Raw genomic sequence first — 17,179 nt, 5'->3', positions numbered from 1 at the left:
TACCTTTTAATAAAATGTGAATGTGCCCTTTAACCGCATGTTAATGTGGCAAATCAAGACATAATGGGTCTTTGTCCCAAACATGGAGGGCACTGTATGTCAAGTCTTGCCTAATGAGCCATATTTATATCCCGCTCTCATTTATATGTATTTTTATTTTGGGCTAATAGATGACACTAGCTGTGTTCCACCTCTGCTGCCCCCTCTGGACACTCTCTCTCCTCCCCGCTGCCCTGCTGTCTCCCCTGCCGGGCCTCCCAACTCCAGTCCGGCCCAGTGTGGAACACCCTGGCTGGGAGGATGTCCTACTCCAGCTCCAGGCTTTGCTCGGCCTACCTGGAGCGACCCCGGTGCTCCGAGACGCAGCCAGGGGGCTGGGGCCGCACAGCCTGAGGGACGGCCTGTCCCTGGAGCTCCGGGAGGGGCATGCCAGGAGGGGCCGGAGGGGAAACTGGCTGAGGAAGTCCGTGGACCAGTTCCCGGAGCGCCCCCTGGAGACTGTGCCAGAGGCGGGGGATGAAGACGGGGGAGGAGAGAAGAACGCGGCCATGATGTCCATAATGTCTGTCGCTGGGGGTCTGCAAGCCATCGACAGGCAAAAAGGGGGGTTCGGGTTCCGCTTCGGGAAAAAGTGAGGGACGGAAGAGTCGGGGTGAGGGGTGGTGGGAGTCGGGGTGAGGGGGGGTGGGGGGGTGGGAGTCGGGGCGAGGGGGGGTGGGAGTCAGGGTGAGGGGGGGTGGGAGTCAGGGTGAGGGGTGGTCGGAGTCAGGGTGAGGGGGGGTGGGAGTCAGGGTGAGGGGGGGTGGGAGTCAGGGCGAGGGGGGGTGGGAGTCAGGGTGAGGGGGGGTGGGAGTCAGGGCGAGGGGTGGTGGGAGTCAGGGTGAGGGGGGGTGGGAGTCAGGGCGAGGGGTGGTGGGAGTCAGGGTGAGGGGGGGTGGGAGTCAGGGCGAGGGGGGGTGGGAGTCAGGGCGAGGGGGGGTGGGAGTCAGGGTGAGGGGTGGTGGGAGTCAGGGTGAGGGGGGGTGGGAGTCAGGGCGAGGGGTGGTGGGAGTCAGGGTGAGGGGGGGTGGGAGTCAGGGCGAGGGGTGGTGGGAGTCAGGGTGAGGGGTGGTGGGAGTCAGGGCGAGGGGGGGTGGGAGTCAGGGCGAGGGGTGGTGGGAGTCAGGGCGAGGGGGGGTGGGAGTCAGGGCGAGGGGTGGTGGGAGTCGGGGTGAGGGGGGTCGTGGTGGGGCAGGAGTGTGAACAGGACGCCTATTTAAGGTGTAAGATGAAAAATAAAGGTGATTAGAATGTCCTAAACTGGACAGGCTAATGCTGTTGCAACAATCAACAATTTAAAAAAAAAAGATAAAAAGTTTCAGTTGGATAAACCTAAAAACATATTTAGGTTAACAAAAACAAATTAACATACTATGTTTTATTTGAGAAAACATTAAAAATAGAGATGCAACTAAGTAATCTAAAAATATTAGTTTTATCCAATGAAACATTTTTTGTCAGTGAATAATTGAAAGCAATTAAAAAATGCTTTACACAAGACAGATTTAGAAAACCTGACTGTCAAAGGGTTAAATACATAAATCAGTGGGCTCAAAATATAAGGGCAAGGGACAGTAATTGGCAGGTTGGAAACAAAGGATGAGAGAGAGAGAGAGAGAGAGAGAGAGAGAGAGAGAGAGAGAGAGAGAGAGAGAGAGAGAGAGAATTCCAGTATTTAAAAAGAAATGGGGAGTTAGATAGAAGGGAATAATTACGCTCAAGACAAAAAGAAGAAAAATGCTTAAATGGAAAGCTTATAAAGGAAATATACCAAATAAACTTTATTTCCAATACCTAAATCGCACAAAACCCAGCACATCAATGTAGTCCTCCTGGAGGGAAGTTCCTACTCCAAAGACTGTTGTTATAGCCAGCAGGGAAAGTATAGCTATATTCACTTTGTGCGTGCGGTTTAGATGGTTGCATTGTTCATGCTACTTGATTTAATGGTTTAAAAGTTCTTGCCTGTCTGTGTTCTTTCCGTGTATATGTAACATCGCAGAGACAACTGAATAATAAAAATTCCCATTGTTTGATGTACAGCGTCATCAAACAAGGTGACTCTTGATGTGCCAGTGTATTAGCGGGGTTTCGCTGAGTTAGCGTAGGCTATTAGCCTACTGAAATGTGAAACATAATAAACCTTTTTATTGATTTCAATAAAAGGTACGTTGGGTTAATGTTTCTTGTTTATTGATTTCAATTTATGGGCGGCACGGATGGTGCAGTGGGTAGCACTGCCGCCTCACAGCAAGGGGGTCCTGGGTTCAAATCCCCGTCGGCTGGGGCCTCTCTGTGCGGAGCTTGCATGTTCTCCCCGTGTCTGCGTGGGTTTCCTCCGGGTACTCCGGTTTCCTCCCACAGTCCAAAGACATGCAGGTTAGGCTGATTGGAGAGTCTAAATTGCCCATAGGTATGAGTGTGTGAGTGAATGGTGTGTGTGCCCTGCGATGGACTGGCGACCTGTCCAGGCTGTATTCCTGCCTTTCGCCCAATGTATGCTGGGATAGGCTCCAGCCCCCCTGCGACCATGTTCAGGATAAGCGGGTTAAGATAATGGATGGATGGATGGGTAAATGTATGTATTTCGCTCGTCCAGAAATGATTCGGTGCCCTTTCGCTCTCTTTTCAATCTCGACAAAAAGCAAAAAAAACAAAAAAAAAACACATATTGCCACTTCGAAGCTGTCGATTTGAATGACGTTTGTCCAATAAAAACAGCAAGACCGTTTGTTTAAACATTCTACTCTGCCGACTTTAATGTGTTCATATAAAGTATATAGGTCTGTAGTAACATATATAGTCTGTATTTATTAAAAAACAAATCTACTTCCTCATATATAACCTCAACAACAACATGTTCAAAACCTCTCCCGGGGACTTATGCCTGGCAACGAGTGTCGCGTGTATACAACTGCGTTTGATTGGTTATTCGGCTACGTTATGCTACGTAAAGAGTACTAAAAAGTACGGAAAAGGTAACATCACGTTACTCGCGCTTGGAGACGGAAAGAAGGTGTCGCGTGTTTGGCCGTCGTACTTGGCTGCGTTTGAATTCGTTTGCTAAGTTGTCGATTCGCAACTAGCCTATTTTTTTTATTATTATTTTTTATCGAGTGAGAAGTTGGAGTGAAAAATGATTTTCTTTTTCCTTTTCTGCTTTTTTGGCGCTGTTCACAGTGGTAAGTTTCAAGAACGAAAGTGAAACCGAACGATGTTTACATTTCGACCTTAAAATAAGCTTTTATATGGAAAAAAATCGAAATCGAAATGTTTTATCATAATGTTGAAGAAGAAATTATGTTCTACTTTAAAGCATATAATGCAGTCTATTCTATGTTGGACAGTAGCGATTAGAACGGCACAAAGCCCCGACAGGGCAGACTTAAAACAATGATCGAGCATTAGCGTAGGCTATCTATAGTTTTGCAGTGGCTTTTGTGAACATTAACATTCCTTGGAATTAATGACAAGGATTAACATGTCCATGTTATTTTTTTATGTCGGCTGTAGCATACCAAAAACCTAAAGGTATAAAATGTATGGTATGACATTTAAAAAATAAATGGCACTAGTTAATTGTTGAAACACAGTATTCATAAAGACAAAAAAAGCACCTTTGTGGAACAATTAATTCCGTAGTGTGAATCGATAGCCCTTGGTTGCGATAGCCCTTGAAATCTCAGAGGAAGTTTTACATAAGGAGCGCTTCCTGGTCAATACGTTTAAACTGAATAACTAACAAGAACGATAAACATCATGAACCACAGCATCGGTAGTGCTGACTTTTAAAAGTTAGAATTTTATGTTTTGTCGGTCTATATATCAAATGGGTCAAATTACTGTAATGTAATTGTATGTAATGTAATGTAATGTAATGTAATGTAAGTTCGCAGATAAATATAGTCAAGTGCGGTCAGCACGAAACATTTGCCACTTGCTACCCTCTTTTATTGACATTCATGATTTGACGGTAAAGGCAAGCGTGACGGACTTTCCAAACTGCAGCGTACTTTGAAACCATTCAGATTTACAGACATAAAGACATAAAATGCCGCAGTAAAGTTTCATGGTCTTAAGTCTTTGAGATATGTAATAATAAAACGCGTTGCTGAGTCCATAGTTCATTTGCTGTTCGTTGCGGAGTGAAGCTTGTGTGTCATGTTGTGAGAAACGACTGTGAACGTAGTTAGGCTACTCACACGGCAAATGAATGGCGTCGGAGCCTATGCTACTCCACTTACCCTCAGTGAGCACTTTATTATGTATTTATGTACTTAATTTTTAGACTTATTAAGTATTCTGCTGCTGTAGCCTATCAACTTAGAGGCTTTTGCCTACCACTGTTGTAATGCGTGGTTATGTGCGCTACTGTCAGCTTCGACCAGTCTGGCCCTTCTCCATTGACCTCTCGCGGCAAAAAGGCGTTTCCGTCTGCAGAACTGCCGTTCACTGGATGTTTTTAGTTTTTCGCACCATTTTGAGTAAAATCTAGAGACTGTTGTGTGTGAAAATCCTAGGATATCAGCAGTTACAGAAATACTCAAACCAGCCTGTCTGGCACCAACCATAATACCATGGTTAAAATCACTGAGTTCACATTTTTTCCCCAGTCTGAGGGTTGATGTGAATATTAACCCCTTCCACACTTTTGAGATGTTGATGTCCCAAATTAGTGTCGCATTCATATTGCACTGCTGCCACACGATTGACAGATTAGATAATCACACAAATAAGTAGATGTACAGGTGTTCCTGATAATTGGGGCTGCCTGTAGTATAGTGGTTGAGGTACATGACTGGGACAGGTTACCGGTTTGATTCCTGGTGTGGCCACAATAAGATCCGCACAGCCGTTGGGCCCTTGAACAAGGCCCTTAACCCTGCATTGCTCCAGGGGGGGGATTGTCTCCTGCTTAGTCTGATCAACTGTATGTCACTCCAGATAAGAGCGTCTACCAAATTCCATTAATGTAATGTAATGAAAACAATATTGTTGGGTGTGTCCATTTGTGCTCACCTCCAAACTATTCAGAACATTTAAATCCTGTGCCAAGGGTAAACGCAAGTATTAGGAGTTATAGCCGTGGCATGTTGTTAATTTTCTCCCATTTTATAAACCCACTGTTATCGATGCGGCCCCTGTTTTTGAACACACCAGAGGAGCCCATAACTCAGTGTAGCCGTTCCAGAAAACTTGACATTCAAAGGGTTAAATACATGAATCAGTGGGGTCAAAATAACATGGCAAGGGACAGGTATTGTTAATGGGCAGGTTGGAAAGAAAGGAGGATGAGGGAGAGAGAGAGACAGAGAGGGTGACATTCCAGTTTTAAAAAATAAATGGGGAGTGATGGAAGAGTAGAAGGGAATAATTACGCTCAAGACAAAACGAAGAAAAATGTTTAAAGGGAAAGTTTATAGATAAAGGGAATATACCAAATAAGTGTGTGAAAGAGATGGAAAAAAAAAACGCAAAGAAAGACAGTGGGAAAGACAAATGAAGCGGGTTTTCTGGGTAAGCAGGGAAGGGCCACAGCCTCTGCTGGGTCTTGGTGCATTTGAGCACTTAAGAGCCTCCTCCTGGAGGGAAGTTCCTACTCCAAAGACTGGTTGTTATAGCCAGCAGGGAAAGTATAGCTATATTCGCTTTGTGCGTGCGGTTTACATGGTTCCATTGTTCATGCAACTTGGCTTAAATGTTTTTTGCGTCTTGTGTTCTTTCCGTGTATATGTAACATTGCAGAAACAAGTGTTTTATGTAAATTCCCATTGCTATTAGCCGATTGAAATGTGCAACATAATAAACCAGGTTTCTTTTTTTATTGATTTCAATGAAAGGTACGTTGGGTTAATGTTCGTAGCCTATTTCGTTCGTACAGAAATAATTCGTTGGCCATTCGCTCTACCACGGCCTCTTTTCAATCGTGAAAAAAACAAAACAAAAAAAACAAACGACGCACTGCCGCTTTGAAGCTTTTTTTTGAACATTTTTCCTATAAAAACAGTAGGACCGTTTGTTTAAACATTCTATTCTGCCGACTTTAGTATGTTCTTATAAAGTGTATAGGTCTGTTGTACTATATATGCTATCAATATGTTACAACTCAAAAGCATGTATAAGAACAAATCTACTTCCTTGTATATAACCTCAACAACTACATGTTCGAAACCTCTGCCTGGGATTTACGCCTGGCAACAAGTGTCGCGTGTATTAACAACTGCGTTTGATTGGTTAACTGTTATTACATTACATTACATTATTGGCATTTGGCAGACGCTCTTATCCAGAGCGACGTAGAACAAAGTGCATACCCATAAGCAGGGATAAGTGCGCTGAAAGACCCTAGAGGGAAGTACAATTTCAATTACTACCCGCACAACAACGATAAGGACCAGGGCGGTACGGCCGGTACGGAAAGCGCACAGGAAAGGTAGCTCACCCCATTACTTGGGGACTGGAGAGAGAAAGTGTTGCGTGTTTAGATCCGTCTGATCCTATTTGCCTGCGTTGGAGTTCGTTCGGACTCCTTAATACCTATTTCTTTTTTTTTTAATCGAGTGAGAAATTGGAGTGAAAAATGATGTTGCTTTTCTGCTTCTTTGGCGCTGTTCACAGTGGTAAGTTTCAAGAATGAAAGTGAAACAGAACGGTGTTTTACATTTTCGACCTTAGAAGAAGCTTTTATTATATAATTTTTGAAAAATCTCTCACTTATGATGTTTTATAATGCTCAAGAAGTAGAAATTCTGTTCTACTTTAAGGCATATTAAATACAGTCTACTCTATGTTCACTGTATTTAATATGCCGGAAATATAACGGAAGGTATTGATTTGGATAGGTCACTGTTGTTGTTTGTTTTATTTTTTATTTTTTATTTAAACTTGCTTTAGAACACACCACAGGAGCCAATTGCTCAGCCAATTGCTCAGTGTAGAACTCTCATTCACTGGGGTTGAGCTCGTGCGCGCAGCACGCAGATGTCCATACAAAGACACGGTGCGGAGTAAACATGGGTTTGCACCTCCTGCTGGTGCTACTTAATATTACACCCCACGTCAAGATCACATTGAGTTTTAAGGATGGGCGGAAACGGCACTAGAGCTGGGCTTTGCGGAGGTATTATTTCCTAAAGCGCGACATATAAATCATTGATCTGTGGGGTCCACCGCCCCTAATCTGCCAGGCATCTGCCAAGTCTGTAACCGACGTGGCTACGAGCTGACATTTGAAGGACACTGAATTAGAATAATTTTTACTTAGTTTTCTTGCATCTTTTCCCCGCCTCTCCCGATGGGCGGGGCTCGGAGCAAGAAAAGGAGAAAGGCAAATAAAAAATAGGCAGAATGGCGGGATTTCAGGAATGCGCGTCACCATCCAACGTATTCGGCAATACAACCGCAATGCCCTAAACCAGGGACGGGAAACTGCCGTCCAGCAAGGCTGGTGTGTATGCAGGATTCTGCTGCTGCCAGTTACCCTGGCTCAATCGGCTAATTAGCCTTATGCACTATGACCGATTCTCTCATAAATTAGACCACAAGAAAATGCTACGAAACGGCTGCTGCTCATATCACGGAATGTGGCTATAAATGACAGATTGGGTTAACCATCGGGCCTAATTAAATAATTCGGAGCAGATGTTGGTCTGTAATCCAGAAACGGATACGACCCTCCTTGCCCACCCCTGCCCAAAATGACGAGGTGAATGTGTGATGGTGAGGTCGCACTTCCCGACAAGGAATCGCCAGTGCCTCAGGAACATTCGGAGAATGTCCTGCTTAAATCTCCTTACGGTTTAACGTTGAGATACATTTTCTTCTGTATCCCATAGGCAGCGATAGAACGCATTTGATTCATTTGGTTCTAAAATTGTCTTGGAGCATTCTTAACATTGAACACATATCCTGATTCTTTTAATTATTTACAAGAAAAATCTAAAACGTATGGGGGCGACATTGGCTCAGGTGGTAAGAGCAGTTCTCTGGCAGTGGGAGAGTTGCCGGTTCGATCCCCCACCGGGGCTGTGTCGAAGTGTCCCTGAGCAAGACACCTAACCCTCAAATGCTCCTAACGAGCTGGTCGGTGCCTTGCATGGCAGCCAATCGCAGTTGGTGTGTGAGTGTGTGTATGAATGGGTGAATGAGAAGCATCAATTGTACAGCGCTTTGGATAAAGGCGCGACATAAATGCCCACCATTTACCATTTATATAAATAATACGAGCTTTCCAGCATTCATCCTTGAGACTCTCAAATAATGATTATTACAAGGAATAAATTATATGAAATTATTAAAGCTTACAAAAATGTACAGCACAGGAACATATATTAAAATATTGTTTGTATTCTGGGAACTAAAAAGCCTTTTTTATTTATTCATTATTTATTTTTTTAAAGAAAGGAATAAAGCTAGTCTAGTCTCTCAGTGTTAGGGACAGGGTATACTGCAGATTTGTCTGTTTAAGTATAGTCAAGAATCACAGGGCTGTCTCTGTTGGCTAATGGCGGTCAATGCCTTTGTTTGTCCCTCAAGCCTCAGAGGTGCATCGACTCCATTACATTTACACGGCCTTTTCAAAGCCCGCCAGCCAACCAGGGATGTACCAGTTCACCGCCATGGGCATCCTGGACGACAGGCCAATTGACATCTACAACAGCAAGGACCAGGTGAAGATCCCTTTGCAGGAATGGATGGAAGACAACAATGGCAAAGACTATTGGGAGAAAGGCACCCATTCCCGCAGAAGCAAGGAACAGTGGTTCAACGTCAACGTCAATATCCTGATTGAGCGAATGCGTCAAAACAAGTCAGGTGAGACGGAGGCATCATGCACTCTATACAATTGGGAATTCTATGTCAGAAATCAGAAACAAAGGGTAAAAACAGAAGCAAACAATGAACAGATATAAATTCACTGAGCACTTTATTAGGTAGACCTGTACACCAGCCAATCGTATGACGGCGACTAAATGCATAAAAAAACATGCAGACATGGTCAAGAGGTTCATCTGTTTTTCAGACCAGATGTCAGAATGGAAAAGAACTATGAACTAAGTGACTTTGAACGTGGAAAGTTTGTTGGTGCCAGACAGTTTTGAAACTGCTCTCAGGAACTGCTGATCCCTTGATTTTCACGCACAACAGTCTCTAGAGTTTTACGTGAATCGTGCAAAAAAACATTCAGTGAGCAGCCGTCCTGTGGGCAAAAACACGTTCATGAGAGAGGTCAATGGATAAGGGCTAGACTGGTCAAAGCTGATAGGAAGGTGACAGTAAAGCAAATAACCATGCATTACAACAGTCGTATGCAGAAGAGCATCTCTGAATGCATCAAACCTCTTAAGGGGATGGGCTACAGCAGCAGAAGTCTTGAGTAAAAATAAGTCTAATAAATACCTAATGAAGTGCTCAGTGAGTGTACAGTGGAGCTTATCTAAAGCTTGAGTTGAGTGATGTACTGAATCTACCACTGTCATTCTTCTACAATAAAATAATGGAGGCTCCTTCAAGTTTAACCCGAATTTAAGTTTTGTCAAGCCCAAATATTAGCTTGCACAGACTACCCATGTTTTGAGGGCTCCATTCCATGGCTTTAGTCAAGAATGTTGTAGCGATGGCACACTTAATAAAAACACAAGAAGCTGAAGCTTCTCCAGGCTGCCGTGTGTATATATGTGTGTGTGCATATATGTTATATGCACATGCATATATACAGCACCAGTCAAAAGTTTGGACACACCTTGCCTTTTTAATTAATATATATATATATATATATATATATAATGTGTGTGTGTGTGAATGATTTCCTCTCCATCCTAGATCTCCATACTCTCCAGTGGATGCATGGTTGTGAGGCGACGAAGAGGGCTGACGGAACGATGAAGTTCCTTAAGGGTTTTGACCAGTATGGCTACGATGGCAAGGACTTCCTCTCCTTCGACAATAAGGACGCGGTGTGGGTGGCCACTGAAGCCCAAGCTGAACCCACCAAGAAGAAATGGGACAACGTGGGTATCCTCAGCCAGTACACCAAGGGCTACCTGGAGACAGATTGTGTGGACTGGCTGCAGAAGTTTACGGGGTACCAAGAAAAACAGGACAAAGAGCATGGCTGTAAGTAGCCTAAGGCCCACTCGTATTGGTTGTTTTCAACTCGCTTGCGTGTTCAGGCCTGGTTTGTGCCTCAGTATCCTTCTGCTCTCTGTAAAGTGTTTTTTTTGTTGTTGACAGTCCTCTGTGAATAGGGCAATACGAATAAAACTGAATGGAATAGGCAGGGGTGCAGGGTGATTGTGATGATGTGTAGCTCATACCATCTCATCGCTGTCTCTTCTGCGAGCTAATTCTGTTCCCCTCTCCACCTCCAGATTCACTGAAACCTAAGGTATACGTTTTCGGGAAGAAATCTTCCAAATCTGACCACCGCACTCTGGTGTGCTTGGCCACCGGATTTTACCCCAAGGACGTGGAGGTGACCATCCTCAGGAATGACGTCGAGCTGAAAGAAAACGACGGGGTCGTCTCTTCAGGAGTCAGGCCCAATGGAGACAGACCGGGCAAATGGCTTTCAGAGACGTTCCAGCTGAGGAAGACTCTGGAGATCGTGGCATCAGACCCAGCCAAGTACAGCTGCAAGGTCCAGCACAGGAGCCTGTCAGAGCCAATCCATCAAGTCTGGGGTAATGCCTGGTTTTACAAACTTGTTTCCCGTAACGCCTACTCCTACAGCTCCTGCATCCTAAAATGGAGTGGATCAATGGCCCGCTATTTCAGTTAAAATAAAATAAAAACATGCAAGCCATTTTGCCTTCCTCTGTATCTGTATCTGCAAAGTACCAGTCCACTTTTTCCAGTGGCGGTTGTTGAACTAAAACAAGACAGCGTGGGAAAACCACCCTTTAAACTGACCATTAGCCTGGATCTGTTTTCAATTGTTTTTCTCGACACGGATTAAGAAACTTTTGTAAACGGGGTAAAAAGCCAATAAAATGATTTGTATCACTCTCCTAAGCAGCCCAATTGAGGAGAACTGGCTACATCTTATGGTCTTTAGTAATTGCTGTATAGTTTAGTCAAGGAAAAAAGAAAAGTGGTTGCAATTAGTGATGGATGTCGGTTTCTAGCTGAACAGCCAAAACTGCCTGTTTCTGTGTTGCAGACGGAAAGTGTTGTAACTGCAGCCCTGGGTCCACTGGTGGTATCATTGCTGGCGTTCTTGTTGGCCTTGCTGTGCTGGTGGGGGTGGGGGCTGTTGTCCTGTATAAGCTGTTCAAGCGGAGACAAGGTGGGACATCGGGACGATCTCATGTTTTTTTGTTTTTTTTGCCATTATTATTTAAGCATGTTCTCAGTTACGTTTGTTTTAAGTTACAAAGGCATCAAAGTACCTTTTAACTACCAAAAATTCAGGTTCATTGTTACAACAAAATCCTTCTGGCATGTGGGTCCTGAGGACTGCAGTTGAGAAACACGGTCTTATGTCATTTTAATTTAATGTCCCTTATGTTAAGAGAAATACTGGAGCTCAGGGAAGCGAAAAATGACTGCATTTATGCATGCACAAGAAGGCATGTTTTTAAGGAAGGGTATTGAAGAACTAGAATAAACATGAAAACCAAATGTATTTCAAAGCCTTCAGGGAGAGGGTCATTCTTCATGGAGTCTGTTCTTCTGTTTCTTTTCACAGCAATACCACTGGAAGGAATCTCTGTGGGTTCTGGTACTGTTCAGCCTTTCTGACTTTTGAGCATTAAAAACTGGGAAGAAGGGATTTAATCAGATTTTATGTGCGTTGAGGAATTGAGTCTGATAAGCTCCTTTCTCCATTCTTTTAGGGCCCCTGGAGAACCAACCCTTAGCGGGAGAAGGTAAGGACCCACTGAAATTGTACATTGGTCCACGCGCTCTCTCCTGCCTTGCTTTAGTGGTCAGTCAGTTCAGCCGTGGCACAAGGAACGGAACTCTGCCTTTAGCCATGGGTTGCCAGAACAGCAGGAATCCAACGAGGGAGGGAGGGGTTTCGGTCAGCAGGATCATCCAGTGTTTAACTGCAGTGGTTTGAAATGTATGGTGCATGTGCATTAGAAAAACTCAAAATTTCCACCGTTTCATTCATATAAACATCTGGAATTCCATTTTTCCCAGTGTACCTTTGAGTCTGCGGACTGGTGTGAGGTTCTGACCTCCTGAGACCCAAAAACAAAAACATACTACAGAATATGTGTCTTGGATGACAAAAACATGTTGCTGTGAAGATATTTTAAAAAAACACATTTTATTTAAGTTTCCCAACTGCAGTCCTCAGGACCTACTTGCCCGAAGGTTTTTGTTGTAACCAGGAACTAATCAAGGCCGTTTTTGGTGCTTTGATTCATTCAGTCATTAAATCAGGTGTGTGAGTTCCGGGTTACAACAAAATCCTTCTGGCATGTGGGCCCCGAGGACTGCAGTTGAGAAACACGGTTTTATGTCATTTTAATTTCATGTCCCTTATGTTAAGAGAAATACTGGAGCTCAGAGAAGCGAAAAATGACTGCATTTATGCATGCACAAGAAGGCATGTTTTTAAGGAAGGGTATTGAAGAACTAGAATAAACATGAAAACCAAATGTATTTCAAAGCCTTCATGGAGAGGGTCATTCTTCATGGAGTCTGTTCTTTTGTTTCTTTTCACAGAACCAACACCGACGCCAAATGGATCACTTGGCTCTAATGATTCTGGTACTGTTCAGCCTTTCTGACTTTTGAGCATTAAAAACTGGGAAGAAGGGATTTAATCAGATTTTATGTGCATTCAGGAATTAAGTCTGATAAGCTCCTTCCTCCATTCTTTTAGGGCTCCCGGAGAACCAACCCTTAGCGGGAGAAGGTAAGGACCCACTGAAATTGTACATTGGTCCACGTGCTCTCTCCTGCCTTGCTTTAGTGGTCAGTCAGTTCAGCCGTGGCACAAGGAGCAGTGCTTTGTGAACGGAACTCTGCCTTTAGCCATGGGTTGCCAGAACAGCAGGAATCCAACGAGGGAGGGAGGGGTTTCGGTCAGCAGGATCATCCAGTGTTTAACTGCAGTGGTTTGAAATGTATGACGCATGTGCATTAGAAAAACTCACAATTTCCACCGTTTCATCTGTATAAGCATCACAATATTCTCACAATGTTGTGGCAGTGTTACAACATCAACAATTAGCTTAGGGGGTATGGGCCGGCCTGTAGCATAGTGGTTAAGGTAAATGACTGGGACACGCAAGGTCGGTGGTTCTAATCCCGGTGTAGCCACAATAAGATCTGCACAGCCGTTGAGCAAGGCCCTTAACCCTGCATTGCTCCAGGGGAGGATTGTCTCCTGCTTAGTCTAATAAACTGTACGTCGCTCTGGATAAGAGCGTCTGCCAAATGCCAATGTAATGAGCGGTCATCTGGCAGTCTGAGGATTGCTGGTTTGATCTGGGCATATCAAAGTGTCCCTGAGCAAGAAGCCAAACCCCCAGTTTGCTCCCAACGAACTGGTCGGGGACTTGAATGTCAGCCTATCGCCGTTGGTGTGTGTGTGAATGAGCGGCATTAATTGTAAAGTACTTTGGATAAAAGCGCAATATAAATGCAATGCATTTACGATTTACCAAAACATTACAGTTACAGTTGTCTTTGTTGGGCTTGCAATGCAGAAGGTCCAGGTTCAGATCCTAAGTAGGACACTGCCATTACTTGTACTTGCTGCAGTACAGTCCTGTGTAAATGGACGTTTACACAGGACGTTTGGACTTCTAACGGTCAATGGAGGAATTGCAGCAACAAACACCCTCAAACCACAACACTGTTTATTCCTCCCCCTTCTCTGTAAACGAGCTGTCGTTGAAATGCCATTGGCTGTGGCAATTAGAACCAATTTTCAACCAATGAGCTTGACTTATGGTACAGTTATACAATGTTTTGGTACAGAGTGTCGACCTGTCAACTGCATAATTTGAAACCCGAATTTAAGGACTATAAACACTAGCAGAGAGTGAGTCAAGTCAGTGAGCAATGTTTTATGCTTTAAGTAAGCATGTGTAGTTTGTTATCAATAAGAGTGGCTGCTAAGCAAGAAAAGAACAAGAAATGCACACCCATGACCTGCTATTCTCTTTACAGCCGGAGGCCAATGATGCAGTGTGATTAGTTTAGTCTGGTGAGTCTCCAGTACATTGCAGTAGCATATCTTTACCTTTATAACATTCAGTCATTCACTAAATTATTGTTTGTCTTAAGTTTCATATCTCTCTCTCCCTCTCCCTCTCCCTCTCCCTCTCCCTCTGCAGGTCCCATGAAAGACTCAACCCAAACCTCATCCAGCCATGTTCCCATGACAAACTCCTTTGATCAGCATTTTTGCAAGAAAATTGAAATTTTGAATTGAATTGAGTTGCAGAATTACACAGCAAAGATTTGATCCTCAAGAAATCAGAGTGAAATGAAAGTGTTTCTTGACATGATGTACAGTGAGAGAGGTTCTGTGTGGAGCCCTGATCTCAACAGTATATGATTTATTAATAAGAATAATCATTTTTTCAATAATAATAATAATAATAATAATAATTATTATTATTATTATTATTATTATCTATTTTCCAAAATATTCATAGCTAGGATTAAGAGATAATGATATCACTTAAATGAGTGATTAAGAAGTGTAACCCTTGAGTCTAGCCTTGAGTGAGTGCCCAGGGAGCCTCAGATTGCGCTGTAGTATATATAATCAATCCTAAAATGAGCAGGAACTCGCTTCTCCACTGCGACGCGTTTCCTTCAGTAAAAAGTTTGTGATTTAATTATGAAAGTTCAAATGAATTTGCATGTACATAAGGTTTCAAAGAAATTGAATGGATTGTCGTCTCAATCCATGTGAGTGAATGGTGTGTGTGCCCTGCGATGGACAGGCAAACCAGTCCAGGGTGTATTCCTACCTTTCGCTTTCGCCCAATGTATGCTGGGATAGGCTCCAGCCCCCCTGCAACCCTCTGTTCAGGATAAGCGGGTTAGGATAATGATGGATGGGCTAAAAGCAGAGGTATGGAAATCTTGCATACGTTACTTAACGTAGATGTATATACTCTGAAAATAACTGCACTCAATGTATATACATTTTTGGATTTCTGGCTATAAACAAGCAAGTTGAGTTCTGTCTGATCTGGAGGTAGCTCTGTTTGTTCCCCACTAATTGGTTGTATACTGTTATACAGGTTGTTATACTGGTTGTATTGGTTGCATTTCACAAATTAATCAAATTAATCAAAAACTGAATATTAAAAACATTTGAGTGCAGTTCTTCTGAATATGCTAATAATGTTAGGCTATTTTTTCTTATCGGAAATCCTTGTATGTTCCATTTAATACTTTTCTATTGGCCTATGTGGTGTCTGTGATTTAATATACTGAAATGGTATGAATAAATAAAGTCTGTGTGGCTCATTGTACTATTTTCTCAGGTTGTTATTTTTTGTTGTGGCCCAGATGTGGCCAACAATATTTTAATAAATATTCAATTCAATAAATATTTTGCCAATTAGCAGTCCACAAAGTAATTCACCCCAGTGTTGGACGAATACAGTTACGGGAAATTGGTGTGACAGGAATTGTAGTTGTACTTCGCTTCAAGTCAGTTTCCCAACTTCCTAAATTACTCATTCAGACGTATGCATTTAAGGCATTTAGCTGCATTAAAGCACAGAAATAACCGTTATTTTTACACACAAATAACACATTTACAGCCCTACAGCCTTAAGGCTGGAGTAAAAGCCAGCATACACATGAGATGCCACGGCTTTTTACACATGGGATACATCGGCCTTCAAAAATCTTTATTAACCCAGTATTCACATGCTAGATTGCTTTGTGTACTAAAATCTATGCTGTTTTTTTGTTCTCTAGTTCTGGGCTTTTTTTGTGAATGCTTAACCATGATGGTTCTTGTTCCAATGTTGGGTGAATAGAAAAAAAATAATACAGAAGCATGCACATGAAAATCCATTTTTACATTCTATCATTTCAGCAAATCTATATACATTCACTGAGCACTTTTACTTTATTACACCTACTTATTCATGCGATTATCTAATCAGCCAATTGTGTGGCAGCAGTGCAATTTATACAATCACGCAGATATGGGTCAGGAGCTTCAGTTAATGTTCACATCAACCATCAGAATGGGGAAAAAACTGATCTCTGGGATTTTCACGCACTCCAGTCTCCAGAACAGGGGTGTCAAGTTTGGACTGGAGTTTGATACCCCTGCTCTAGAGTTTGCAAATATATATAAAAAAAAATTATATATATATATATTAGTGAGCAGCAGCTCTGCAGACAGAAACGCCTTGTTAATGACAGACATCAGAGGAGAAGGGCCAGACTGGTCAAAGCTGACAGGAAGGTGGCCGTAACGCAAATAACCACACATTACAACAGTCGTATGCAGAAGAGCATCTCTGAACACACAACGCATCATAACTCTTAAGTGGATAGGCTACAGCAGTAGAAGACTAAAAAGTAAGTAATAAATACCTAATAAAGTGCTTGGTGAGTGTATATGCAGTATAGTCTGCCATATTGTAAATGTATACTTCCTCTGTTAAATCATATTAACAGTTAACCTCTAACTTTGTGTCTGTGTGTATGCGCACACGTATGTTCTCACAACAACAAGCTTTTTGCCCCTTTGAGAAATACCTGATCAGTCAATTGCAGCATACTTTTAAAGCTTGGATTTAAATCTATATAGCACAGAACAACATCACAACGGGAATCTGTGAAATAAGGATTGTGTGTTCCAGTTGTAATGAAGTTCTGTGGTGCAGAACTCCAGCAGAACTCCAGCTAGGCATGCTCCAATTGACCTGATGTTTTCATGATCCAGCACAACTGTGTAAAAATAATCTGAGATCAGCATCCAGTTTAAAATCAAGTTTTTTTCTGCCATCTTGTGGAAGATATATTCAATGCAAAATTTGTATATGGTTAAAGGTAAAATCAATGGCACTGTCATGTTTCTATGTACATTACTGTAAATCAGTGGTCAATCGCAAAGAATATGAATTATTTTTTAAATAAAAATTTACATTTCCCATCCATAACAACCGAGGGAGTTCTCTTTTGTCATTTTTTG

The 17,179-nt window shown here is 42.7% G+C and overlaps 1 protein-coding gene across 2 annotated transcripts; it reads left to right on the top strand.

The window, feature by feature from the left end:
- The first annotated feature begins 3,023 nt into the window (after positions 1–3,023).
- On the top strand, positions 3,024–15,494 carry LOC133136474 (class I histocompatibility antigen, F10 alpha chain-like). Of its 2 annotated transcripts, none has more exons than XM_061253984.1 (11): positions 3,024–3,221; positions 8,575–8,853; positions 9,862–10,155; positions 10,410–10,721; positions 11,201–11,326; positions 11,729–11,761; positions 11,877–11,909; positions 12,718–12,762; positions 12,878–12,910; positions 14,173–14,209; positions 14,340–15,494. In XM_061253984.1, exons 1-10 carry the CDS (start codon positions 3,176–3,178, stop codon positions 14,184–14,186), a joined length of 1,215 nt encoding a protein of 404 aa, XP_061109968.1. In that variant the 5' UTR covers positions 3,024–3,175; the 3' UTR covers positions 14,187–14,209; positions 14,340–15,494. The 2 variants fall into 2 exon arrangements, with proteins under 2 accessions (XP_061109968.1, XP_061109969.1); XM_061253985.1 differs by lacking the exon at positions 3,024–3,221 and adding an exon at positions 6,507–6,659.
- Positions 15,495–17,179: the final 1,685 nt, after the last annotated feature.

Source organism: Conger conger, chromosome 9 (genome assembly GCF_963514075.1).
Source record: "Conger conger chromosome 9, fConCon1.1, whole genome shotgun sequence".
NCBI classification, from domain to species: domain Eukaryota; kingdom Metazoa; phylum Chordata; class Actinopteri; order Anguilliformes; family Congridae; genus Conger; species Conger conger.
The sequence above is the reverse complement of the archived record's forward strand: the minus strand, read 5'-3'. Positions and strand labels throughout refer to the sequence as shown.

Excerpts from the sequence above, each read along its gene's own strand:
- LOC133136474 (XM_061253984.1), top strand. The coding sequence starts at position 3,176 with ATGATTTTCTTTTTCCTTTTCTGCTTTTTTGGCGCTGTTCACAGTG. Across the intron at positions 11,327-11,728 it reads GCTGTTCAAGCGGAGACAAG|CAATACCACTGGAAGGAATC; the intron begins GTGGGACATCGG and ends TTCTTTTCACAG. Across the intron at positions 11,762-11,876 it reads AGGAATCTCTGTGGGTTCTG|GGCCCCTGGAGAACCAACCC; the intron begins GTACTGTTCAGC and ends CCATTCTTTTAG.